Source organism: Pezoporus wallicus, unplaced genomic scaffold (genome assembly GCF_028554395.1).
Source record: "Pezoporus wallicus isolate ANWC-B61680 ecotype Strahan unplaced genomic scaffold, APGP_CSIRO_Pwel_v1 contig_10514, whole genome shotgun sequence".
In the NCBI taxonomy this organism is placed as follows: domain Eukaryota; kingdom Metazoa; phylum Chordata; class Aves; order Psittaciformes; family Psittacidae; genus Pezoporus; species Pezoporus wallicus.
This window is the reverse complement of record NW_026637640.1, coordinates 400,838-427,942: the sequence shown is the minus strand read 5'-3', so window position 1 is coordinate 427,942 and position 27,105 is coordinate 400,838. Positions and strand designations below refer to the sequence as shown.

The window sequence follows — 27,105 nt, the reverse complement described above, 5'->3', positions numbered from 1 at the left end:
TCTCTGTACAGGAATAATTTCATATCTGATCACCACACAACTCTGTACAAGTATTCCAGCACAGCTCCCTAATGCAGAAAGGATGCAATTCTTTTCTCAGGGACTAATACACAGATTTCTCTGGCTTCAGTGACATGGATTGTTCATCCCTGAAGAGGAACATATTAATCTCATTTTCTCCAAGCAGTTGCAGTGGTGTCTAGATTAGGAATGAGCCAAATCAAGTGAAATCCTAGAGAAGGCAAAACAATGTGCGCTTTTCTTTGAATTAGGATGTCAAATTAAACTGCCTGGTCTTCAGTACAATTCTACTTTAAAATTCTTTCCCCTAATTCCTCCCCCTCCCAGGATGATGAAGTTTGTAACAGAAGAGATCTTTGGGAAGTAAAATGCTTTTCAGCTCCTTACTAGTTCTCAAAGATGCAAAGATTTTACACCTCTCTAATTCAATTCAGCTAAAGACTATTTGCACTATGAACCCCACCAGCTACACTGTAATGCTTTCACAAAATCTAAAGCCCAGCTGAAGATACAGCCCTCTGTCCCCTAGAGGGCTGGCTGGGTACGAGGCACATTCTGTCCACCTCAGTTTGGGCTGCAATAAACATGATGTTCTCCCAGAAGAGGAGGGGAAAAAAAGAAAAGGGAAAAAAATTCCAAGACACAGAGCCTCCAAAGAAATGGAATCCAGATGTTGGAGATAACACAGCCCACTAAGAAGCCATAAACAGCTCCTGTTAGAGCACATTTTCACTTCAGCATTTTCCAATGGGTCTTGTTTAATTACCATGCACTGGGCTCAGGAACAAACCTGCATCTGGCCATGTTTGCTACATTTGTTAATGTTGCTCAGAGCATCTGTTTACTCATTTCAGATAAATATTTTGCCATCTGAAATCTCCTGCCCCCCCCCCCCCCCCATTGTAATTGCATCTTTTCAGTCAGTCCTCTGACATTCAGTGGCATTTGCTTCCACTGCTCCCCAGAGGGAATCCCTACCGATGAGGGAGCCAGGTTCTGGCCCAAGATCATGCCTTGCACTCTCACTACAACATCTTACCTGCTCTAAGCTCTCAATGTCTGCACGAAACCCTGAGAACAATGGCACTTCCAAGACAGCCATGTTAGAAGATCCAGAATGCAGCCATCTTCCAATGAGAAGAGAAAAAGAATGAAAACAAACTCAGCTCAAGATAACAAACGGTACATGAACAACTGAAACAAACTTCAGAGGAAAATATTGAAAGGATCTGCTCTTCTCTGAAGCACTTCTTGAAAGCCATGGTCTACTTGGTTTTACAAAATCCTCTTTTCTGCTTTTATGCAACAACAACTAAGCACAATTCACAGCGGTCAGAGATGCAGATGTCCAGGCAAATGGAAGCAGAAAAGCACAAGGGAGGATGTAGTCTCCTGTGGGGCTGCTTGCCTTATTTTTCAATTACTTACTGAGAAAATGCACTTGGTAAAAAGGGAAACAACCCCTGGGAGTAGAAAACACTTCTGTTCTTTCCTAAGCAAAGGGCTGTAAATGGACTGTGGTGGAAGAGGAATGTTACTTCCCAGTTCCAGACAGAGTCATTCAACCCTGGAGTTATGGAAATGGCTATTTCCCTCCAGCATGGAACTGACACTTTGCTACTGAGTCAGTGAACTCACTCTCACGTTACTAGCGTTAAAAGAATTCACTGCCTGTATTGTCTTCTATAATATCAGTGGAGAGTCCAAAACCTACTGCAATTCAGACTAGTTGTCACTGAAGAAAAACAACACAGGAAGGGGAAAGTATACTGGGGCCACTGCAAAAAGATTTCTACTTCTTGCAGCATGGCAGAGGAGTCTACAAGGTACAAAGAAGCTCCTGCTGATTCCAGAACAATGTTCCTTTTCTCTGCATTCACATATCGTCAGCTCTGAACTATCCCTCCTTGGCAATTTACCTTTTTACTGTTTACTTGCACCCCAAAGAGCACAAGCTTGGACCCAGAAGGGCTTTTTGGCTCATGCCCATCACAGAGAAAACACAGTACACAGCTTTCAGGCCCAAATCTGCCAGGGCTCAACGGGCTCCTCAGGGCTACTTGGAGGGCCTCACATCCAGGGTGGGTGTGAGCTCTCTGAAGCACTGCAGGGGGCCAGCCTGGGTGTAACACCACACCCCAGCCCATATGCACACAGTAGCATGGGATGGGCTGTGGACAGATCCAGTTGGCTTTGTGTAAGACAGCTCAGGGCTGACAGTCTCCTAGAGACATTAAACCTTGTTAATCCCAGTCTAACTCCATGCACCACACTAAAACAGTGTAGCCCTTTACCTGTATTTTCCCCATTATGTTAGGTATCTCGGCCTTCTACTTCCCATCCAGTTTTCTCTTTAAGTCCTTGAAAGCATCCCAAGGACTTCACTGAGCATGACAACACTTAATTACATTCTGAAGAGCAACCCCAAGCTCAAAATATTTCAGTTGTCATCCTTAGACACACTCCTCTCTTTGCATTGCCTAAATAAGATGATGAAGGAGTTAAAAGAGCATCATTACAAGAAGGGAAGGAAAGGGAGTATTTCATTTGCTTTTGTTTTCTTTCCAAGCAATCAATCTCCTTGGACTGGGCTTCCTCTCAAATTTCTGTCTTTGCTCCAGCAATTCCCAGGGCAGAAGTTTCAGAAACAACAACAGAAAGGTTGTGTTGATACAGGGCAAGCTCCTTAGTTACAGGCATCTTCAAGGGACTGACAAGACTTCGTAAGCTTACCTCCCCACTACAAGCTGCAGCACTTAGGCAAAGGGAAAAGCGGTTGAGAAAGTGCTTTTGTGTTATATACAGCCAGAAGAACTCAGTATGTTTCCTGTATCAGTGAGTGTATCAATACAGATGTGCTGATCAGCAAACTAGACTGTCTCTGAGAAAAAGGCAGGACACGAATTTCCTACCTAGTGCATGTTTCCAGTATGACTTTGTATTCCCGATGGTCCTGATCTGAAGCTGGGTCATCATCATCCACCAGTGCCCTCTCTCTGTGCAGAGCTTCAGGGCGATTCTCATCTGGAGAGACAGACTGCAGGGGATTTGGAGCTTGAAGGTGCTGCTCTGACTTTGGCTCCTTCAGGTTTACCAGGAGCTGGAAAGCTGGTTTAGCAATGGGATCAGGTACATTGTAAGTGACATCGATCTGCAGCAGAAAGGAGGGAAAACAAAATCAGGGCAGGTTATTAGACCCCAACATTTCACAGCATCTACAAATGTTCCCTAAAGAGCAGCATAAACACCAGATCTCTTCAGAGAGAGGTAATGGTGGGCACAGAGGCAACAGAGGCTTTACAACACATATAGGTTAGGCTGCACCAGAGTAGATTCACCCTAGTACAATCACATTTACTACTACGAGTTAAAGCAACACCATGTAACATAATTACTTTGAGAGAAATACAAAGTGTAACTTCCTCCTCATAACAAACTGGGATTAAAAGTGTAGCAAACGACTATGAGTTCAGAGATCATCTGCTCACACACTTTCTCCAGCCCCACGGCAATTTTACCTGCATCAGACAGCAGCCTTCACCTTTGGCACTCACAAACAGTCCCGTTGGAATACTGGGGATCTGGGGAGAATCCACAATTAAGACACAGACAAGAATGGAAATGAATATCAACTCTGTACAAACTATCTTTCTGGTTATAAAGGAGGCTGCAGAAGTGAAGTGAGTATAGCTTATACTTTCCAGCCACCTGCCTTTAACAATGGTAGAAACAAGCAGCAGCACAAAATAAGCATCAGGCATTAGTTACGGTGAAAAATGTCTTTTGAGTGCTGCCTCCTTTGCTTCAGAAGCCAGACATAAAACCCCACAAAGTTCCAAGATCTCAGCACTTGTGCTTTTACCACTTCTGAACTTACCTGAGCTGTCATTCAGAACCCAGCTCACATGGACTGCTGTAGAAATTCATCTACATGAACACAAAAGCACCTACCACTGCAGTCTGGAGGACTTTTTTATTCATCTTGTTAAGCTCAAATGTCTCCTGGTAGTCTAGATTAGTAGAAGCCAAGGAAATGGTAAGGTTGACTCCTCCGACGTAAGAAAGGATAGCATATTCAGCCAGAGCCTGCAGGGCTACACACGTGTCCTAGGGATCAGAGTACAGGAACATAGTAAACTTACAAACAAGCACTGTGCATCATTAGCTTCTGGTAGCAGAATCTTCCTTATTTATTCAGTTAGGAAAACAAATAGCAGGTTTTGTTCAATTTTTCTGTCAAAGGCATCTGTAAGGACAAAGTCTAAGCTCCTTTCAAATTATTAGTCCAAGAAAGAAGCGCTAAAGAGCACTGGAAAGCCTTAATTCTTACCAGTACATGGACAGTTACTGCCTAGACTCTAGAGAGAAACTGTGCATTGACCATTCCTGAATCCATTGATTTCCACAGTTGATTATGCATGCATCAAAGCTTCCCTTTTTTGCAGGCAGCCCACCTGAGTAGACGAGAATCCTCCAAGTGCATTTCTTTGCTGTGAAAGCCATTTTACTACTGGAAGTGCAGAGGCCACATCTCCTAGGAGTGTGTATGTCAAAAGGGCATAAGATGTCATTTCCACTTCTGCAGAAACAACTGGAAGGAGGGGTGGAGAAAGAAAGTAATCAAAATACCATTTATATTGTGTTAGAAGAGTCAATGGCTTTAAGTGACTTGAAATCTATAGCGTCATTCCCTGTTGTTGTGGCTTTAATAGTCAAAGTCTAGGAAATCAGCTGAAATGCCAGTGACTGCCAATAAAAGCTGGGAGTACCATCCCTAGATTCCTACTTCGCTGCCATTTTTAGAATCCCTTGCACTCATCGCCCTGCTGCTGCAGCCCAATCCCTTATCTCTGTCTTTGCAGTACAAGTACCTGATTGCAAGAGCCCATCATTAAATCCCATGAAGGTATCTTCATCAGTAACAAGAGTTCCTGTCAAGCTCCAGTGTGTAAAGCCATCTAGAAAAACAGGACAGTGGCATATGTATGTTATTATAGCAGGAGTGCAGCTAAGCCTCTGTAAAGGGGAAGAATCAAATTCTATTTTTGCACTGACTCAAAGAACAGATCCTGCCCTGAACTGCACTGTCCTTCCTTTCAGACAGGCATCTCCTGGGCAAGAGGCTCCCTCTGCAATTACAAAAATAATTCAGTGTGACAAATTGGGTAATTCTTGGATTTTGGATGCAAATACAGCATCAGGAAATGCAACGTGGTCGTATTGACAGGAAAGACGCTGCAGAGCATCTGGTGCATTTGCCTTCCTTCAGCATCAGCTGTGTACATGGAACTAAGGTACCCTTTCTATAGAGAACCAGGAAAACTCTTGCCTTACAAAGCCAAATTGTGCTGTGAGGAAGACCTCATCCTCTCCAGTAACTCATATCATTCCAGTTTCAAGGGCTATTTGCTTGTTCCTCTAAGAAGACTGGCAGTTCAGGGATTGCCAGGCTGGCCTCAGGAGCACAGTACCTTGCGTAATAGCCATGCTGTTCATCTTCCGCAGCATCACAGCGGCAGAGGGACTGTGCAGCAGTGTCAGGGCATATGCAGTCAGGGCAGTAGTGTAGGGATCTTCTGCTGAATACAAGTTGGACTCTAAGAAGTCTTTTGCTTTGTCAACAGCTGTCCTTTCTTCCTATATTTAGGGGAAAGAGCCCAAACATATTACCAGCATCTATGTGACAAAAGTTAGAATCACATTATTTCACATTACAAACCAAAAACACACTAAGAAAGATGCATTTTACTCTCTGCAGAATGAAGCTGACTCTTTCCTTTCCCTAAGGAAAGCCATGCATCACAAATTCAAGAAAAAAAGGAGCAAACAGCAGAGCAAGAATGATGTAGACTAAACCTGAGTCACATTTATTCCCCCCTAAAGCTGAGGGAATTCCATGCCCCTGCAAGGCAGCAGATGAACAGAGCAGAAGTGAACTCTCTACTGTATGTTTGATTGTGTTCCTGACACTCTGGAGCGTCTAGCAGACGCCAGAGGATAATAAAGGCCAAGGTTCCCAGGGGTCCCTGCAGCCAACAAACATGTTTTATTAACTCCCTCAATGACCTCACCATGTAGGAACGTGGCTCTGATAATTTATAGAAACAATTTAATTGGACTTGATGTAATTTAGTTTCCTTTGATTTCCCTGTGGCACTAACCTTCCCCTTCCTCATTTCCTAGCTAAGATCATTAGTAACACTTGCAAATCTCCTCTAGGAAAACCATTAGATCCACATAAACTGCACTTCCAGCAAATAAAAATGCTAGGGCTGTCTTGACACACAGCAGCCCAGAGAGAGCATCACATCACTTCTCAGAAGAGGGGGGAAACCGCTGACAGGGAGGCAGAAAGTTACTCTATGAGTGTTGGGAGATTTTATATATATATATTTATTTATTTATTTTTAATAAGATTGAAGGCCTTCCACTCCTACAAGAACTGGGGGTCAGGAGGTGTCTGCCTGCAGCAGCAGTATAGTTTCACTCGTCAAGCTCTAGCAGAAAGCATCTCAGCAGAAGTGCTGAGATTATCACGGGGTTTAAAATAGACACTGCCCTTTACACTGGCTGTTTCAAAGGCTCCATGAACTCACTGGGTTTTGCCTGAATGGGGAATGCTTTTGTCTGACTATAGATCACTAGGACATGCTGCAACATCCACTACATCTCCAGCTTTGCCTGTGCAGACCTTGCCCACCACCACTCTTCCCCTTGGTTGGTGAAGAACTGTGCTCATGGTGTGCTCAGTGCATTTGCAAGTGGGCATGTTCCCAGTCAGACTGGGAGTGTTTAACTATGGTGTTACCTGAGAATCTCCATCCTAGTGAAATTAAATGCAGGCAAAAATATAACAGAGGAGAGAAGCCCTTTTTAGCATGATTTTTAAGAAGGAATCTCTAGATTTTCTAGTGTAACACCAGTTGTACTGGAAATGATTGGTTTTTTCCTACTTCAAAAACGATGCAGTGTAATTGCACCTTCCTTTGTAGCTATTCTTTTTCCTGTAGTGTTCCTGTTCTGTCTCATGACAAAGAAAAGAAACATTTTCCTCCAGAGTCCTCAATCCAGCACATTACAGGAGTGCAGCTCTCCAAAGAAACTGTAATCTAATAGCAGTAGCATTTTGGCCACTGTAGCAAAGGCAGACCACAAAAGCTTCCTGGATCCCTGAAGCCTGTGCAGCCCTGGTTAAACTGCTGTTAGCACTCAGCTACTTGGTTAGAGATTTTGAGTATATATAAGCAAGCCACCCGTATCTGCATAGGCCACAATCCCACCTTGAAATGACAAGGCAGAAAACACTCTCTGCAGCCATTTCTATGAGAGAGTGTGGGATGGGGTTGCAGGGAAGAGTTTTGCTCTGGTAGAATGATCCTTGAACTGACGGCTGAAGGATGGGAGATCACCCTGAATAACTCCAGAACAGATTCCTTAACTTTCGACTCATCTCAAGGCTTTCCAACAGCCTCTGTGACCTGGATGCTATCATTCTAGTGAGCACAGAACCTTTGAGAGTGAACAGCAGTAAAATCAAGTTTAGAAAAAAGAGAGAATTTGTAGAACATGTAGAACATGAGAGCTATTTTAACCCAGCTTTTGTTACCTCAGAAGTTACACCTGTTTCCAGAAGAGATGCAACCACATAAGCTGTCAGGGAGATCTTCCCATGGATTCCACCCTGGAGGGCAACAAACAGAAATCACTGGGTGAAACCGAGAGATAAGGACACTGGATAAAATGACTCTTGAGCGAGACAAAGACTGTGTAATAAGGAAGCTCTGGCATCATGGACCTTCTTTTGCTTTGCACGTAAGGAGCATGAAATTTAGGAGCCCAACCCAACATTGTAGCTTCCTGCCCTAGGAATAGCCTGAGAACGCACCCAATGCACAGAACTTCGTACTGCAAGACATGACTTCGTACTCCAAGACAAGACTTGACATCTTGGTGTCCGTTCCCATGGGACATCACACAGATACCCAAATTCTCCTGGTTCTCCCTGTACTATTGTAGCCTTTCCAGTGTAATATTTGTATTAGGCATAAGGAAACTGCATCACTTTATGCTTTGATTAATAACTTTACAAATGCAGCTATTACATGATTTTGAGTCTGTATAGTTTTTACCTGAATGTCCTTGTTTAGTATCCTGCCCATAGCAGGAAAGGAACCATCTTCTTTCTGATGCTGGATGATCCAGTCTTTGGCAGCTGTTAATTCTTTTGGGTCAATGAAAATAAACCCACGAGACTGTGCAAAGGACTTGAGGACAAAAGCTGTGAGCCTGTAAATAGGAATTTATCATCTTTACTGAGAAAACAAAGTTAGAAGAATGTATCAGTGAGGGGAAGACAACATTCTTAGAAAGCACAACTATTCAAAGTCTTGTTGGGGAAACACAAAATACTGTTAAAAACCATTGATGGTATAATAAAAGCACTTGAACACTGTCCAAGCTTGTGGATAAGTGCAGGATTAAGGGCCAAATTAAATTGAAAAGTGTAACAGGAAGATATATTTGTCTTAGTTATGACACACTTTGAAACTCAGTTCCCTTTTACAGGTGCTCATCTGTTACCCGAACCATTAAAGCTTTTAAATTAAGAATCAATCGCCTTATAAATACGGAATTACCTGAAAAGAGAGGAGTAAATTTTCCCATTTTGTTACTGTCTTAACTAAAAATAAAAGAAATCTATTGCTAAAGTCTGAGGCTGGGGTAGACTTCATACAGAATTAAGTCTTAAGAAAGCAACAGGAGTGTTTTTGGAATTCTAAACCTCTGACATGCAACAAGTGTGAACTCTGGCCAGCTTTGGAAATTGAATCATTCCATTTACAAGCCTCTGAGGAATGGGAGGGTAGAAAGCATGCTGCCTGGCAGGGGATTTTTCAAGTGTTAAGTAATCCTGTGTCACCATATTTTACATCTAGGGACTGGGAGATGCCAGATCAGAGATAAAAATTTACAATCTTAGAAACAGTGAGGCAGCAGCATCATTGAAGTGGTACCTCCCCTCAGATGAGTTCATGAAGAAAATCAGTTTAAAGCAAAATAAGGAGCAGATGGAGAAGACAAATGACAGTACGAGCAAATGAATGAAGACCAGAATCTACTACATCTGAGCCATTACAGTCAACTAACACGCTGATGTGATGTAGTAGAACCTTAAAGGCTGTGGTTCCCTAAGGGGGACACCAGTGAGATGAGCTGATTTCTCAGTTTCTTGCTTTCATGTTATTTGACTCTGAAAGGTTCTGCATCTCAATTCTCAGGGAATAAATCTGTACCATTCCATTTCATCCATGATGGGATATAAAGCACTTGGGAGAAAGACTTCTTTGGGGTTGATTTTGGTGGTGGGTTTTTTTTCCTATCCGGGTAGAAGCCTCTGCCACTTCCAGAGACAAGTTTCTTTGTACATGCTTCAGGTGAAGCTCCAGTCCCTAGTGCAATTAGGTGCTTAAATGCCCCACGTATTGCTACTCCAATTCCAGTAGATCAAATACGACCCTAAAGCCTTAAAGCCTGGACATGCAAGCATGTGTGACTATCTCAACTGCCCCTCAGTCTTGAAACAACTATAATACACCTACTAGCGCAGTATGAACACTCAGCAGCATTGAAACAGTAAGTCTATGGTCATCGAGTATGATTTCTATTCTCCACTGTGTGTGATACCATGATGGAAGCTGGAAAATTACTCTTCTTTCCTTGCCAATTGTCTATTCTTCCCATTTAGTAAACACTGAAGTTTCTAACTCTGTTTTAAATAGCAACTCACCACATGCTCCCTGAGGAGTCCCTCTCGCCAAAAGCACTGTATGAACCATCTTGTCTCTTGTAGGTCAGCTGGCGCTGGTAGCCTGCAAGTCACAAAAGAACTGGGGGAGTCCAAAATCCTCACATAGAGGAAAACAAGTATTTCAAGTGAATGAGGACTCAGACCATCTGGCACCAGTGTAAGGGATTCTGCTGCCCGAGGCAATCTCTCATTTTGCTGTGAGGGATAGAGCCAGCTCTGTGTACGTACCCTGTAGCTTACTCAGAAATCCATTCAGGCAAACATCTGGAAGACTACAACTCCTGTTACAAATGGGATATCCCTCTGAAAAGATGCAGTATTAAAAGAAAGGGGTTTATTTAAGCATACAGCCATTCTCCATCCGGTTTCCTGAAAGCACTGTGCAGATGGACATTTCTTTTCCATGTTGAATGCTGAAGAGAAGAACTCTACTGGAATGTCTTTTGAGACTGAAAATAGTCAAAATACTTTTCCTACTAGGAAAATAATTTGCTTCTCAAACCTGTTTGTTTTACAACTGTGAACAGCCCCTCCTAATAAAGGGAACTCCTCTCTATTGAGGAATACAGAACACACCCATTGGTAAAGCCCACTGGAACCAAACCCTTCAGAATGGGTATTTCTGATATGGAGATATGTCAAACCTGCAAGAAGACTGTGTCAAAGACACTTAGTGCTCACTTAATTCTCTGACACGAGTAGATGTTTTCTTCCATACTGCATGGCATTTTTATGGGAATGGATTACTTTTTCATTTCCAGAATGTTTCTTTATTGACCTCTCCAGACACAGGCAACCCCTGAGCAAGGGCTGCCCGTGACTCCTACGTGACTCCTACACTTTTCCCTGTTGCTCTACAGCCTTCCAATAGTCTTAGGAAATACTGAAAGAATGGTTTGAAAAATGGGAGGAACAGAGCTCTAGAGATTAATGATGCTCTTGTAGTAAAAACACCTTTGTCTGGGGGTTGTGGACTACATACAAGTATGTGGCAGAAAGCATTAAATTGCTTTTCTTCTACATAACTTACCAGTGAGCACTTTCCCCTTAAATTTTTCCTAAGTGCTCCTATCCAATGCATCAGGTGGACAAATTAACTACTCATATTTTTGTATCAGTCTTATTTCCTCTGTTCTTTCATTCAAATGTTCATTTTGAGTTGACTTATGCTTCATTGCTCTTACGTTTATTCCTCACTGCTTGCTAGGTTGGTAGTGGAACAGACTTTATGTCTCGCTTGCTCCTGAAATCTTCTGGTTCTAAGCATTTTCCTAGCTGCTTGGGCTCATAAGAGAGGTTCAGCTTTCTAGATTTCCCCTGCTCACCTGCTTTTGTAGAACTGCATTTGGGAAAGCAGAAAACTTACTGCCTAGTTTAGCTCAGGCCACTTCTAAAGAGCAGGATATGGAAACTGTTGGGTAGCAGCACTTTCTACGATGGATGACTAAGCGATGAAAAAGTGGTCTGGCTTGGTAAATCACAAAAGCCTTCAGAGTAAGCAAACAGACTTTCCCATCTAAAACCTTATACTTGGCAGGGCTCCAGCGCACACAGAAAAGTTTAAAGCTCTTGAGGGTTTCTTCTGTAAGGGTTAATCACCAGGCAGGGTTTGGAGCTAAAAACCTGGCAGCTTTGCAGATTTGTGAAAAGGAAATAAAAGCAAATAATATTGCAAAGGAAACACTGACCTGGACTAGGAAAAAATCCCCTTTGTCTTGCTGCTATCAGCAAGCACAAGAAATGACAAGTGAAATGCCTGTAGCCAGGCAAAGGAAGCAGCACTGGGCTTTTGCTGCTGCATACAAGAAACAGATCACACATTACACTTAAGATTTATATTTGCAGAGGAGAACCACCAAATCCTGTCACCTCTGACTTCATGACATGACTATTGTCTGACTCATACACAAGACAGCTTTGTCCCTTTGAGTCATTCTTGTTTTCAAATGATCACTGACTTGTCCTGAGAATTGTCTTTAGTTATAAAACTATTCTGCATGTGGCTCTTCCCAAATAAACACTGAGAAAAACAGTACATAAAAAGATAGATAGCTTTGAGCTGTTTAGTGAGGTAGGACAGGACACTGAAAGGACACATAAAAGCCTTTGTTATATGGCTCTAGAGTAACTACTCTGGACTTTCTGGAATGTTTAAACATAGAAATAAGCTGCCTAAGGGAAAAAAAAAGATAAAACATAAAGCAATAAGCATGTAAAATAGGAGTTATTGAAGGGAAATGCTGGCTACATAGCAAGGGTAAACATCTTGCCATTAAAATCTGTTCACCTGTGAGATTATCCTACAAGAAACAATGAATCTTTATCTCTTGGGACACTGTTGATTGCAAAGTACAATGTGATGCTACTGATTGTAAGTGTAATGAAGTTACCTTGAACAAGGTAATCAGTAGCTTCGCTCTCCACCTCATGACTGAGTTGTTTGGTTTTCTGCAGGTATTTCAGGACAAAAACATTAGGAGCAAAATGGATCATGTTCTGCTCCCCACATCCAAATGGTAATCGCAAAAGATTGTCCAAGTTGTTCAGGGTAGGACCCATCACGTCTCCTGTTTGAAAAAGAGGCAGTATGTTCAGCAGCAAGGAAATGCTTTACTTCCTTTTGATGTCTTACAATTAAAGTCCACCTGAGTACACTAAATTCTACTAGCTACAGATAGTAACCTTAAAGAAACTACATCACAAACTGAAAGTCCTTCAAATGTTAAGAGTCTTAGCCCTTCAAGCTCTTACTGGAATAAAGAAACTTCACATTTCAGAGTTTCATTGTCCATGACTCCCCAGTTTAGGCTCTGAGTTTAAATACAGCACAATTTTTGATTATGAAATGAATACTATGGATTCTAAGAGACAGTGCGTCTGCAAAGCCGATCAGCTCTAGGCAGTATCAACTCTAAGACATTGTCAACTCAAACAGGGTTCAAACAAGTGACCAAAAATCCCCCAAACAATTATTTGTCCCAGAATTAAGCAGCATACACCTTTGTGACAACCTATGACTATCTTAGCTGGCATCTATTGCTCAAATACTGGTCAGAAGCAAGTAACAGCTGGAGTATCTTTTCATATTTGATAATTGGTACCTAGTGATACCTCCTCATAATTGATACCTATTATTGAAGCCGTAGCTCTTTCTGATCCTGGAATTATGTTGTGGGGAACTCCAAGAGTAAATGCTTCATTGTGATTTTCATCAGTCTCTTCTTTTCTCCAAATTTTAAACTCTCCCATTGACCCCCAGCCTGTGGAAAAGCCAATGTACTTCACCTCAAGCTGTCTGGGGACTGTCCACTCCACAATAATAGACTCATTTAGCACCCGAGTACCATGGCCAACCTGAAAGGAACAAAAAACCGTGCAGTTCCAAGAACCCACATGTATGAAGTCAATCTGCCATGTATCCTTAGACCTAGTAACTTATGTGTGCACCAGAGAACACTGTACATGGATGAGTACTTTTCTCTTTCCCACCCATAAAACAGTCCAAGGAATTTTAATGAGAATTCCAAAGGCTTGACCTCCACAGCGTTCAGCACACTTAGCACTAAGAACACCAGAGATTGAGGTACTGAGAACATCATTTGGCAAGCAAAGTGTTCCGATTAAAACGGCCTGATCAAGACTTAATGTAGAAAAAGCAACAGGAATGCAGCTTTCACCTTCCTAAGCAAGCCTAATAGAAATCTGCCACACGTGTGCTCAAACTCTATTTAAGAAAGCCAGAGACTTCCAGACCATTGCATAGATAAATTCACTACCTGGATAACTCCATTTTTCCAGCTGATCCAGAAGCTGCGGAATTCATCCCAGGAGAGGATACCAGCTGTGTCCCTGCTGGCCACCGGCTCACCCATTTTGCTTATAGAAATCCATGTTTTAGTATTTTGATGTCCACCAATAACAATCTCTGTCATCTCTGCCATGTCATGAGGACCAGAGGACAAGGCCAGGTGAGCATCATTGTGTGCTTTCACAGCGATGTCAAAGTGTGTCATCTGGGCAGGTTTCTGCATGTATTGGTACTCATATTTGTTAGGTGTAGAAATGTGTATTTTCTCTAGTCAGAAAAAGAATGGAATATTGTAAGAATTAGAGCTTAACTCACAATGCTTCAAAATCAACCCATACCCAACTACTAAAATTTAAATAGACTTCTCCTAAGTACATGTCCTTTTTTCCATCCTCTCTTAAGCAAACTATAAAAGTACACGTGGATGTTTCTTCCCATCTTCTAATACAGAAGATCCTTCAATTCAAACTGCTGAGCTGGAATTCTTATGAAGCCTGTGATTTTTCAGTTCTACTCTAGTGGTCAAAAGCATCTGTGTTTAACTACTGGAGTCAACTCCGAGCTATCCGAATCTCAGGCAGAAAGCACATACTTGATTCCAGAACTGAATTTTAACACATCGACTGCGAATGCAGCACAGTCACAGTTACTGTCCACAGTGCTGAATGCTGAACCTGTTCCGAAAGTAAAGGAATTCAATTGCCATTTCCAGAAATCACTTGGGCAGTTAGAGCAAATTCATAATTAGCCAGCCAGGGAAGAAAGACTCTTTATTCAGAAGTTCCTTCTCCACCCCAGAACTCATCAATCACACAGAAATGGAAACAAAGAGGTTTTATTATTATTTTTTCCCCATGAGATGATGCCACATATTTCTATTTATAACTAAAATCAAACAAACTTAATATCCCATTCAAATCATGAACTTACCATTTGGGCAGAAGAACACACTATAGGTGTATTCTCTGGACAGTCCCTCTGGCTATATAAAGACAGAAATCCATACATAAAAACACAGTGCTTGGATTAGCAGTAACAGCTATTCAGTTTTATTTACAAAACACAAACAATACTCTGCTGCTGTACAGTGGTTTATATCCTTTATGGAAAAGTTCTTATGCTAGATTCCATTAGCTAGAGAGATGCTAACCACAAAATCTCACATTGCAGCACACTGGTTAGATGCACAGAGAAAGCTTAGCTGAGAAAATTTCTACCCCTTTTTCTTCTGAACAGTACTGAAGGTTCACAGGCAGGAACTCAGAATCAAGCAGGCTCTTCCTGTGAATGCACCACTAAAACTGATCATTTCCAAGAACATAAACATAAATCAACTTGAAGATTCCTATAAGCCTGCTCATATACCACTGACTACCTAAAAACTTCCATGAGTTGCCCAAGCAGTTACAATTGTTTTTCTGAATTATTACAAATTCCTGTTTTCTTACCTCAATAATAACACTGCTGCAAACATAATCCACTGCCACTGGGGTCCTTCTGTCCAGATAATTGTCCTCCAAATGCTTGCCATTCTTTAAGGTCTGCATCCCATCCTGACAACAGCTGGTTCCACCGTAAGCAAAAGCTTTTGCTAAGAAACAGAAAGGGAAAGAAGCAGAGATTTTGAGATAGGAAGATCTTCAGGAATTCAGGTGATGATCTAAATGAATTAGGATACAGTTGATTAACAGTATATTGAGTGGTTTGTAATTACAGCTCTCTTGTATCACCTTGATTCCATATTTGAGTGGTCACATCTAAAACCGGACACTATTTGGACAGTCACAGGGCAAGAGAGAAACTCTTTCCTAGTCTCTAGTGTTGCACAGTTTTTACAGTGATTATTTGGTTGAAAGATACATAGAATTTATTGTTATTCTCTTTTGAACAATGGCAACTGATCTTTTCAGGAAGAGGTAAGAGGTTCAAACCTTACATGACCACATATCACACAACAGGGAATCTCCTGAAGTGTGTTCAGACAGACTCTTCAGCTCATTACAGTTAGAGAAGCTGTTTCTAAGAAACAAATGAGGTTGAAGAGCAAAGTTGGCAGTCAGTGGAATGAATGATTCCACTTTGGGGTATGAAGGTAATAAGAATTTTCTTCTGAAAGAGGAATACAAAGGAACATTTGTAAAATCCTTCAAGCAGCAAGCTAATTTTATATCTATACTACCAGAGATGTTGCTCAGTCCAAGCTCATTGAAGGACAAAACGATAGAGGTGGGTTTAGCTTCCCCAGGGGCAACGCACTTCTTTCTTGTCAGATGGTGTTTCCCGGGATGCCCAACAAACTTTATGCCTTTTGGAACAGAAATCTTCACGTGGACCTGTGGAAATTTTGGAATGCAAATTTCAGCTGCAAAAACTAACTCACAACCCAAAACTGAAACCCACAAAATGCTTAAGAAAAATCATAGTATGCACAGATTATTCATTCTTCAACCCTTCCAGTATTGTATTTGACTGACAGTGTTATTATCAGCTCTCTACAAGTAGCTCAGACTGACACTACAGAGCTAGACAGATAATGTGTTTGAGAAGAAAACATCTAGGGAGACAGGATTTACTGGAAAAAACCTCTTTCAAAATAAACCCTTTCTGATTCAGAAGGACATTCTTCTCTGCAGTTCAGGAAAAGCTCCTCAATTGTCATCCTACAGTGTTCAATATTTGTATTTCTGAAGTGTACAAGACACTTCAGACTACTAGAGTTGTGTCAAGCTAAAAGTAAATAAAGCCATGACATTGATTCATATTGAAAAGCAGTATTTTTATCTGAGCTTATCACTACGTTATCTCTAGACCTTATCTACTGCAACTTGTAGATCACTTTAGGAAATTCTGAAGATAAATCAGGATTTAGTGACTTAGCAACAGGAGCAAAGAGGGCTGTTACCTCTACACAGACAGCTAAGTAGTTGTAGACAGTCAGTGGGATTTTGGTCTGTTCCCCCCGGATGACGTGGTACGGCAACGTGAACTCAATGAAGAAAGGTTTAAATGTCTTCAGTTCTGTTTGAGTGGCAATGCCCAGCCCCTGCTCCTCGGATAGCCCCACAGCTTCTGTGATCCAGGTAGTGATGGAGTCTGGCACTTCCACATGCAGCTGTGCTTCTCCAGACACATTACTGCCAAAGAGAACACAGAATCACTTGGGTTGATCAGATTCATGAAATGCTTTTGAATGAAGCTAAAGCACACAGGCAGTTTGGGGAGTTCCCTCCAGATCCCAACTTACAGCACAGCATCAGCATCTGCTTTGCTTAAGCTATTGCAACTAGCAGTAAGCAAGCAGCATGTCAGGTGCTGGTCTGTGTATTGAAATTACAGTAGGAAAGGGATGAAAAGAAGTAGTTGGATAAAATCCTAGAGACCACTACGCCTTTGAACAGTGCTAGGTTAGCCAAGCACTCTGGCCCACGAATGTGGTTCTCCAGCTCAAACTAGAGCAGAGATCCTGGGAAATGCACTTGGCTTGACAGCACCAAGTCATTTTCATTCCTTTTAAGCACACTAGTTTCTTAATATTTAGGTCTTCATCCTAACTGCAGTTAGGTACCTGGTACCTGCAATAAACTTCAGCCCTGAAGAGCAAGCAGAAGGGTGTCCTCGCTCCAGAACTGGCAGTATTCCAGTCTGTTTAACCGGACAATTTGTTGCAGCTGATGTTCTTTCCACTGGGATTTCAGCCCATAACCAGCATTAACATTATTTTCACACATGAGGGCGCTTACTCTTCTGGGCGGGGGGCCAAAGTACACACACATTTCCAGCCATTAGACCCTCCAGCCAGGCTCTAGGAATTTTTCGAATTGGTTTGGGAAGTTGACATTAGGCTTTTGTTTCTGGGTTGGGTTTTTTTGTTGTTTTGGTTGTTTTTTTTTGAGGATTGTATATTATAATTAGAAATGGTAGAAGAAACCCCAAAATTCTTCCTGTTCAAGAGAGTGGAAATCAAGGAATGCTCAACTCAGTTGCTCCTAATGAAATGAAGTGGAGAAAATGCAATCTGAAACTTTTTATTCCACACTCGCCCACTTATAATTAACTGGCCCAGCTTGCTGAGGCCCAAATGGGCACTTCTGGAATTCTTTGTGTATTTCTACAAAGCATATTTCATGCTCAATTGAGCAGATTTGAATACACTTGCTGCAAGTTCTTGTCAAATTTAATTTACAATCATTCCTTGAGAATGAAGTTTACTTGCAAACCTGGAGAAGCCTTTTAATAATTGCTTCAAATTATCCTGATGTGCTGCTTCTGGAAGAGATTAGTTATCTGTTTCATTCAGTTTGGTTTTAGTTCCAATTGTAACCCAGTGGAAACCATGATTTATGAGGCAGTAAATTAAGGTTACATCAGCTGGAAGAGAAAGAAGGGCTCTGTGCAATTTAAAACAGAATACTCACCAGTGCCTGCTCAGGCTATAGCAGCATTTACAGAAGCAGCTATTCTGCCTCTATCTCCTCACACACCGCAAACTTATAGCCCCACTTGCTCCTCAATAACTTGTTGATACATCATTTCCATAAGAGAGTAAGACCTGGAAATGTGTTGAACCAAACCAATGCTCCTTTTCTTCCCTGAAGATACTCTGCACTTGACATAATGGTGAATCACACATAGGTTGCAGTGTATTCACAACTGGCAGGTTCAACTCTATGAAAGTGAATACACTTCAAGACCAGATGAAATGTTACAAAGAAAGATCATTGATTAAAGCAGTAATGAAGAAAAGGAACAAGAAGAAAGAAGTATCAGAGGGTGCTAATGTAACTCCAGTAGGTTTTAAAGAGCTTTGTTTTCTGTAGTTGAAGAGGATGCAACCCTCTGGATATAATTAAAGGAATTCCTTGTCAATACCTGACATTGAGGCAGTGCCAAATCCATGTTTCAGGAAAGAAGGTTCTTTTTCTCTTCTCTGCTCTGCTAGAACAAGAAATAAGTCCTTGGCAATGAATTCTTTTAATAAGACAGTTTTAACAGTAACTGATAAATTATTGTTATCACCTGAATGCAGCTCACACGACCCACCAAACTCTAGCTAGTACAGATTCATTACAAAGTGAATGGGTGTATCATTCTTGACACATGTTAAATCATCGTTCCAAATGATCCCATCGTGTATACACACATCAAACAGTCTGGAGACATCAATAAGAATCTAAAGAAATTAGTATAAATAATATTATTTATGTTGTTTTTTAAGAAAAAATAGGTTTATGATCCAAATTCTTTCACCAAAAGAAATCAAAGGGAGCATGTGACTTCCCATGAGATCACAACAAGGCCTTACCGATAGCAGTGACCCCAACCACTATTTTATATTCCCTCTGTTTCTTCTCCTGGAATTGTTTTGGTCTCTCATATTTTCATAATTCAGTTGTTTTTCTACACCTGTGATGCTTTGTTAACTTTTTCTTAACTAACCTCCAAACCTCACTCTGCTAAGGGATGCCACCAGGTGGCTCAGAGCCCAAAGGGAGCTGCAGCATCAGCCGGAGTGCTTCACACTCCCCCATTGCAGTTCTTTTGACCATCAGGTGAATGGGCAAAACCACTGGCAATGAGCAGCTCCGCAAAACCAGGGCCAACCTGCACATATTGAGAAGCAGCAAGTCATCCACAGAGAACAGAGATTCAAGTGATCACTTGGAAGAATATTACTTTGCATTTTTCTATAATTATTTTAAATTTAATGAAGTAGTCTCACAATTTTGTTGGGTCTATCAAGAGTTTCCCCATACCCCTCCCTTGTCTAAAGCAAGCAATTCCCTGGAGGTATGGAAGTGGAAAACAGATGAGAGTATAGAAAAAAATAGCTCTGAGTATCATCAACCATATGCATTACAGCAAAAACGTTACCTTGGTGCTATTTTAGAATGCATTGTAGCCACCAATGTCCCAGTATGTGGCTGAAAAGCTGGGACGGCCTCATCTGTGTACATGCCTCCATTCTGCCTGTGGTTTAAGCTGACTATATCAGTCATTACAACCAAGCCAGTTTCCTAAACAGTAGAAGTGAAGACCACAAAACAAAAACCAGCAAGGGAAAAAAAGAAAAGAAGAAAAAGAGAATTAAAACATGCGCCAATAAAAGCTTTTCAGACAAGAATCCCCCAAGCCTGTGTCAACATTTCCAAGGCAAATTTCAATTGAAACTTGAGGATTTTTTAAAACTTAATATGAAAATATTTGTTAATGTGAAAATATGTGGACACTTCCCAGGCAGAAGCCTTATGAGAAAGCTCTTGTTTGCTTGGAAAATGCATTTAAACCAATATCTAACATTTCTGGGTATGTGTAACCGCCAGACAGTTACAGGTGAAAAATTATTACACATATTTTTCCCCTAGAACATTACATTACAGCTTTTTATCCTTCTTAAAAGCTTCCAGTGTGTTCTGCTGCAGTTAGCAGGCAGCTCTCACATCAGACATCACCAATCCTGCGCTCCCAGGAATGCCAAGCAAAATGGAAACTGTCCACAGAGCTTCACAGGAAAACTGCAGAATTCCTAAGAAAGCTGTCTGCCAAGCTCTGTCCCCTAAATGCACTTATTCATAAGAGACAGCAGTTCCCAGACACCAAAGGCAGCATGAGCTTTGTTCTCTTTACATATCCACCCAATTATTACAGATCAGGTGTAGAGCAATGCATACGTACCAGCTAGTAACATATGTACAGAACATGTTTATGCCTCTAAGAAAGAAAACAACCCATCAGAACAAAACCCCAACAGATGACAGGGAGAGAAGCAGCATTGGCTGAAGCAGTGGACAGTTGGGGGCTTAGTTTACGATTAAAACGTTGAGGCATTGGGAGAATATGCAGAAGTCTATGGGGTTTAAGACAATGCAAAGGAACAATTCAGCTGAAATTGCAGAAAGGACAAAGAATAAAGAGGCAGAGGATGTGAAGGAAGCCAGGATCATTGTTATTATTAGCAGCTATGTGGATTTAAAAATGGAAGGAACACAAAATATTAGACCTGTGACACTGGTTCTCTAGGCCAGTCTATCTTTAGGAGTGGCAAGCAGTAGAAGCCTACGTAAAGAATATAAAACATATATAGCAAGCCTTTCACATGGCATCGCCTTACAGTTTCAGGCAATCAGGGAACAGAGATTATGTGCTACAGCCATGGGGAACGCAAAGAGCTGGGGTGCCAGCAGAGTCTGAAAGGGTGGATGGACTGTACTGTGCAGCTGTAGGGAAGCAAGGAGGCAAACAAGCAGAACCCTTCAAATACATCAGGTGATGATCATTTTAATCAAAAGGAAGGCAAGAAGATAATGGGAATAGGGTGTGGGAAAAAAAAGTATGGCCTATGGAGCTGAAAACTATCTGCAGACATAAAAGTAAAGAAGACACTCCATAGAGAAGTGAGGCTGATTCTTCCTACTGTGAATGCGAAGCGAGCATCCTTGGTGATGTCCCAGTGCCAGGGAAAGACAGAAGATCTACGGCGTCTACGGGAGGACATGCCTGGCCACCAGAAGTGCCCTTCTTCTTTTGGAGCTCCAAAAGCATCAGAGACATCATACTCTGCAAGCTCTTGAAAAACCTGCAGGGAAAGGGGAGAGACTGCTGTCCTTAGGTATGAAGGCTACCTGCCAAAGGTGAAATGCAGATAGCTGTAGTAAGAAAAAGGTATCAGTGTCTTAAGTTTCCTTTTACCTGACTGGCTGTCAGCTGAAAACCTGTCTTCAGCAAATAGACGCTCTTATCCACAGTGGCAATGCAGACACAGCTTGACTTTGCAGCTCTGACCTTGATGTTCACAACATCACCAGGTCTGGTCTCATTTGCTGAGAGCACCACTGCAACCTAGGAATTGAACATCAAATCCCACGATCCCAACTCAGAATCAGCACATAAAACTACAAAGAGTAACAAGACACCAGCCCTTCCTCTCCACTAGCTATAGCGCCAATACCTGATTTTCAAAGGAGGACTTCACTGTGAACTGCAGGCTGTCTGTGACCCCTTCTCCATTCTCCCTGACATAATACACCAGGAGACGGCCCAAGGGAGCCATGTTGGGAACTACTGAGAACCGGAGGAATGTCCTGCAGACCTCAGCCTCTGCTGCAGGGACACTGGGAGGTGCTAACAGAAATAAATGGGAAAAAGCACAGTTTTAGTACACAAAAATCACTTTCTTCCTGCCCCATCCAAATGCTGCGAGGCACAGAACTCTCCAGTCACTTCTTGTGCTCCTGTTGCTTACATTCTTCTTGAACTCAGAATCTTTTCCCTTTTGATTTTGGGAATGCTGATAGGCAATTAGCAGCCCTGGCACAATGAGCTGTATGGAGAAGGTGGAACAACTACTCAATGTTTTTCCTGTTCCCCAAATTCACCAGATTTGTATTTTCTATTATTCTTTATACAAACTAGGAGCCCACACTTTATTCCCTCTTGGAGAAAGAAATCTTTTTTCTATATGTGTGCAATGAATACCACTATTTTTCCTGCACAAAATTATTGTATGCCCTTTAAGGAGCACAAATTCAAACAAGAGGATATTTAGGTTTGTGGAAAGGTTGTTTTCCCCTGAAAATGAAGAGTGAGTTTGCATTTCTGATGCTAGCTACCTGTGCCTGGGAGGCGTGTGATATCAATGTTCTTCTCAAAGGGAAAGGTGGCTCTTTTGCTTCTCTGCTGGGTGATATTGCTGGGCTGCAGTCCTGAAAGGACAATGTTGCCTCGCGATGCCACTTCATAATGTAGAGTGAAATTGCAAGGACATGTGGACTTCACTGCAATCCAAGCCTCCTCTCCTACCTGCACTCAGAGACAAAAAAGCAAAAGATTTGGTCTATTAAGTGCATGCTTTTTATTTATAAAGCACAAAAATCTATTTGGGTTTCAGTCCACAAGAGATGTGACCTTTCTCCTAAGGAATGTTTGCATTGAAAAGTATAGTACATTAGCACTGTTTTCGTTGACTTTCTTCACAATAAAAAGGGGCCTGTGTTGAGCTCTTCACTCCCTGTAAATCTAACAGGAGAATGGGCTGGGGGGTTGTATGCATTAATGAAACAATAAAGGAATCTCTGGAATCCTGAAAGTTAAGCCTTTTGGCACAGAGCAGCTGTCAGAATTGGTTGAATTTTAGACACCTCTTCCGTAGCCCAGCCCCAAAATGAAAGAGCTGGGTTGGGGGTGGGAAGGGATGTGCCCCCACAGTTTAACTGAGATTAGATGTGGTGATTACTTTCATATGGCAAACACTAATTCAAACATAAGCAATGTGGCATGAAGTTCCTGGGAGCAGATCTGAGGGAAAATGCTTTCCAATTACACAAGTCTTAATTTGCAAGTCTGGCACTCAAGGAGCTGTCAAACAAATAAACAAGACAAGAGCTTCTTTTTTCTGGGCAAACTCCTCTGATGCCTGCAACAGGCTCCAGAGCAGCACAGACTTCCTGCACTTCGTGTGCACTGAAGGCCTATACTCACAGGAACTCACTAGGTACTGAATACCCCGGAGACAGAATGACCCAAATGCTGCCAGTCCCAACAGAGCAGACATCAGTGCTCAGTCACAGGCTTAGGACTGGGTCATGTCTGCCTGAGTAACGAGCTCTCTGTGGAGCCACCAACTTCCCTTCTTGCTTCTGGGATACAAGGAGCAACTAACACTTGTATTAAGTGGGAATTCCACACCTGATCTTCCTGCCATTTAAAGCACAGCAATGCCCAGCTAGGACTGTTAAGGCTGAAGAGCAAAGTTAAATCCCAATGAAATCTTTTGAAAAACCTCTATTTTTCCAGCACTCACAGTGATATCTTTCCAGAATGTACTTATGGTACAAACCAAATCGGCAAGTGCCTGCATACAAGGAGCTGCTAATGGGTTAAATACAGTGAGAATGCCACAGAGTCCAAGAAGTGCCTCGTGACATGAAATATTTGAAGTATTAAGAATTCCCCAGTGCAAATGATGAAACAATTCATTAAAAGAAAATGAATGTAGCTAATTGGAACACCCAGTAAGAGCTGGCAAAGCAGGGAAACAGTTCCCACATCAGCTGGTCATCCACTCCCTAGCTTTCCCACAGAAGAATTATTTCTAATCAGGTTATAATAAGAACAAGGTGTTCAGATTAGCAGTGTATAATCCCCTTTCCATACCTCAGGAAACTTGTAAAAGATTAATTAGCCATTAAACTTCCATGAAATGCAGTGATAAAAGAAATGTTCTTACTTGGATACAAAAAGTCTCAAACCAACCTTTGGATCTGCAGATATTAGAAATCTAAGTGTCAATTTTTTACCCCATAAAGCAATATGCAGACCCTTGGAGCACCTTCTTGGGTACAGAACAAATCCTAAACAACTCAGTAAAACAAAATGCAATGGGAATCATGGTTAAATCAGGTCTTTCCTTTAGGAGAGATCACAACAACTTTCATATGGAAGAACTGCATTTTTAGGGAGGCTCCTACAAGAGAAGACAACTAAATTCATAATTTTAAAACTGGAAGACTAAATAGATCCAGTTGAGATTTAAAGTGGAAGTTCTAGTTAGACTCCATAGCCCTAATTTGGATCTTTAGTAATCAAGCTACTCCCACCAACATCACTTCCAATCTCTCCACATTTGTTAACTTGAACTAAAGCATATCATTTTCACCAAACATTTTGTATGTGAACATTACTGGAGGAGCACAGAACATACATTCAAATAGGAAAACCTTTTCAGTGCCTACATTCACCCTCTCTTCCCTGTCACAACAACACAAAGGAGAACGAGACGCTGAGCAAAGCGTCAAATGTACTTTGCTTAGCACTCTGTGCTAAGCCCACATTAAACAGATATTAGGTGGCTGAAGTGCAGCTACTTCAACCTTTGCACTGGAAACAACAGTCCAGGATCCCAGAAGCAGAAGCGGCTAGAAATTTAATTAGAACAAAGTAATTTAAGCCAAGAAATGCAGTTGTTGCTATGATGGAGTACGACGCCAACATACCTGGAAAGGTTTATCTGGTGCCTGGAGCTGGATGTGACACTTGCTGGGCGAGTACCAGCTACTGATGGATAAGTAGTTTGGCAGATACTGATCCCCAGATGGTTTTCCATCAATCGCTGTCACTTTGGTCTTAACAAAAGTTACATCTGAATGTTATGCATGTAGAGAAAGCCTGATTTGTACTCTCTTCTCACACGGTGTCCCCACCTCCCACTTTATACTTTCCAGCAGTTATCTCTCATCTTTTTTTACATAGCAACAGTACTCCAAATATTGGACCCTTATTACCCTGTTAAGCTGTATTTGGAGAAGCATCTTTACATGATGGTCATCAACCTAAGTTCTATTGGCAGAAAGAAACAAAGCAAGTGTTTGCTGCATTTAAATCAAGAAGCTGAAGCTAAAAGGCACTGATTTCTCTTTGTAGCACTGATTTATAAAGTGCAGGTTTGACAAGATTAGTTATATTAAAGCCCACTAATCCTATAAAGAGCTTTCACCCACCTCTAGCCAGACATATTGGGCAGCTGTAGGGATGGAGGGAATTTCAAACTCCACCAGGCCATTTCTTGATACCAGTTCACTTGTATAAACGTTGTCCTTTGGTGTGAGTTCAGCTTTAATTCGGATAGTGACTCTGTCAGCTGGACTTCCATCAGGGTAAGTGACTTCTACCTACACAGCGTTTCATTTATAGAACAACAGCTTTTACATTATAGGCAATTCCACTCAATGACACAAACAGCAGGTGGAAAAAACCACACCAGAACATGGCATAACATCCTGGGATCAAGTCAGTATAACCTGATATCAGCCACATGGCAGCATCTCTACTTTTAATCTTACCTTTCCTTTATAAGGCAGTCCAGGTTTGAACTGTTTTCTAGTATCTTTGGAGTACTTGATATCAATCAGCTGTTTCTGGACAGGCGTTGAGTCATCAAAAGTAACCTGCTTGCTCCCATCAGAGCTGATCACTGTGGCCCAGATGTTGACTGTGCCTCGGAAATGCTCTGGAACATCAGCTGGCATCATGTCTTTCACACACACATCGAAGACAGCAGAGCCATCAATCTGCAAAATGGATTGAGGGAAGGGAAATGTAAGTTTGCATCCACATTCCAAAAGGGTCTAGAAGCCAAATCTAAAGTGTAGACACATAAAAAAATATGTGATTGGTCCAGCATAATGAAACTATTTATTGCACTTATCCATTTATTTTCAGGTCTCCCACCAGCAGCATCAAACAGAGCTGTGGTATCCACGCCAAAGAGTACAAATCAGGCATTTTATCACAGCTGCCTCAATGGTCTCACTCACCTGGGTGGTCTTGAGGACAGGGTGTCCCACCTCATGCCTGTAGTACCCTACGCCATTTATTGTCATGTTGATAATTAACTTTCCTGTCACTGGTTTTCCAAACGTGTATCTGAAATGCAAAGAAGATCATTCCTAACTGCCAGCTGTTTCTTGTGCTCCTGAGTCTATCAAGGCTGCTACTATGTGAGCTGCACAGCTAGAAAACCATGACAAGAAACCATCTGAAAAGCCTGCAGCAGATGAGATCCAAGCTCCAGTGGCTGCACCTTAATTCATAGTGAGGAAACTTTCCTTGGGCCATGTTCCTACCTGGCATGGACAGTTCCTTTTTCACACAGTGAAAGGTCACGAATGTAGCGAGGGGGGTCAATCAGCAACTCAAACTTTGGTAACACTATAATGAAAAGAAATATAACAGATTTTCAAGATCCGATTGTCCAGATGATAGCAAAAGCACTGGCAAGATCACTGCTGGTGGTGGGATGAGTGCAGAGTAGCTAATGTGAGACAGGACAGCACTCAGCAGAGAACTGGCGCAACAAAAGTAGCAAACCAGGACTCTCTCAGCAAGACACCCTTAGCAAAACACCCTAGATTTTTACTTAAGGGGGATTTTTACTTCAGCCAGGATTTGAGCCCAAGCTTCTTCTCTTAGCTACAGTAAAGAGGACAACTCACTCCAACTCCTCCATCATGTGTTGGGAATAGAGCCGAGAGATTAGTAGTTGTCAGTGGCTATAAACAGGCTTGTGTGATCAGGTCAGATATCCTAGCTTGTATGCTGGGTGTAACAATGGCCACCTTGCATCAAACAGAGGAACTCTGAGACTGAAAAGTAATTCCTAATTCCAAGGAGGGCTCTGGGAAAGGAAGGAGAACACTGACAGACTGAAAGCATCTTCAAGAGTTTTTCCAAAGCAAAATGAATTGGGCAATTTGACACTCCAAGTCCTTTACTTTACGGAGGACAGGAACAAGGAGCCTGGTTAAGTTGTAAGTGTCTATATCCCTGAAGTATCCATATCCCTATAAGCCAAGTATTTATATCACTACATCCCTAGCCTCTAAAGAATTCTTCCTCATGACACTCTAAATGTCCTGGTGTTTCATCTCAGGTAAAAACATTTCATAATGCTTTGTTTTTCCCAGTGCACTTGGGT

At 41.8% G+C, this 27,105-nt stretch overlaps 1 protein-coding gene across 2 annotated transcripts in view; it reads right to left on the bottom strand.

Annotated features, from left to right (window-relative positions):
* CPAMD8 (C3 and PZP like alpha-2-macroglobulin domain containing 8) overlaps positions 1 to 27,105 on the bottom strand; it is a 44,677-nt gene that overhangs the window by 11,157 nt on the left and 6,415 nt on the right. The window contains exons 9-36 of one of the 2 annotated variants that reach the window (XM_057406767.1): positions 26,255 to 26,339; positions 25,946 to 26,054; positions 25,472 to 25,699; positions 25,130 to 25,300; positions 24,626 to 24,754; positions 22,244 to 22,433; positions 21,583 to 21,755; positions 21,324 to 21,473; positions 21,049 to 21,210; positions 19,509 to 19,651; positions 18,507 to 18,569; positions 16,540 to 16,771; positions 15,817 to 15,970; positions 15,086 to 15,228; positions 14,568 to 14,619; positions 13,606 to 13,904; positions 12,958 to 13,183; positions 12,220 to 12,396; positions 9,809 to 9,890; positions 8,151 to 8,307; positions 7,628 to 7,702; positions 5,493 to 5,658; positions 4,893 to 4,979; positions 4,476 to 4,612; positions 3,973 to 4,128; positions 3,540 to 3,602; positions 2,934 to 3,172; positions 1,061 to 1,148 (exon numbers count right to left, since the gene is read on the bottom strand). In XM_057406767.1, the coding sequence (XP_057262750.1) occupies positions 1,061 to 1,148; positions 2,934 to 3,172; positions 3,540 to 3,602; positions 3,973 to 4,128; positions 4,476 to 4,612; positions 4,893 to 4,979; positions 5,493 to 5,658; positions 7,628 to 7,702; positions 8,151 to 8,307; positions 9,809 to 9,890; positions 12,220 to 12,396; positions 12,958 to 13,183; positions 13,606 to 13,904; positions 14,568 to 14,619; positions 15,086 to 15,228; positions 15,817 to 15,970; positions 16,540 to 16,771; positions 18,507 to 18,569; positions 19,509 to 19,651; positions 21,049 to 21,210; positions 21,324 to 21,473; positions 21,583 to 21,755; positions 22,244 to 22,433; positions 24,626 to 24,754; positions 25,130 to 25,300; positions 25,472 to 25,699; positions 25,946 to 26,054; positions 26,255 to 26,339 (4,136 nt within the window). Of the gene's footprint in view, positions 1 to 1,060; positions 1,149 to 2,933; positions 3,173 to 3,539; positions 3,603 to 3,972; positions 4,129 to 4,475; positions 4,613 to 4,892; positions 4,980 to 5,492; positions 5,659 to 7,627; positions 7,703 to 8,150; positions 8,308 to 9,808; positions 9,891 to 12,219; positions 12,397 to 12,957; positions 13,184 to 13,605; positions 13,905 to 14,567; positions 14,620 to 15,085; positions 15,229 to 15,816; positions 15,971 to 16,539; positions 16,772 to 18,506; positions 18,573 to 19,508; positions 19,652 to 21,048; positions 21,211 to 21,323; positions 21,474 to 21,582; positions 21,756 to 22,243; positions 22,434 to 24,625; positions 24,755 to 25,129; positions 25,301 to 25,471; positions 25,700 to 25,945; positions 26,055 to 26,254; positions 26,340 to 27,105 lie in introns of both variants that reach the window. The other variant, XM_057406769.1, reaches the window with a different exon arrangement.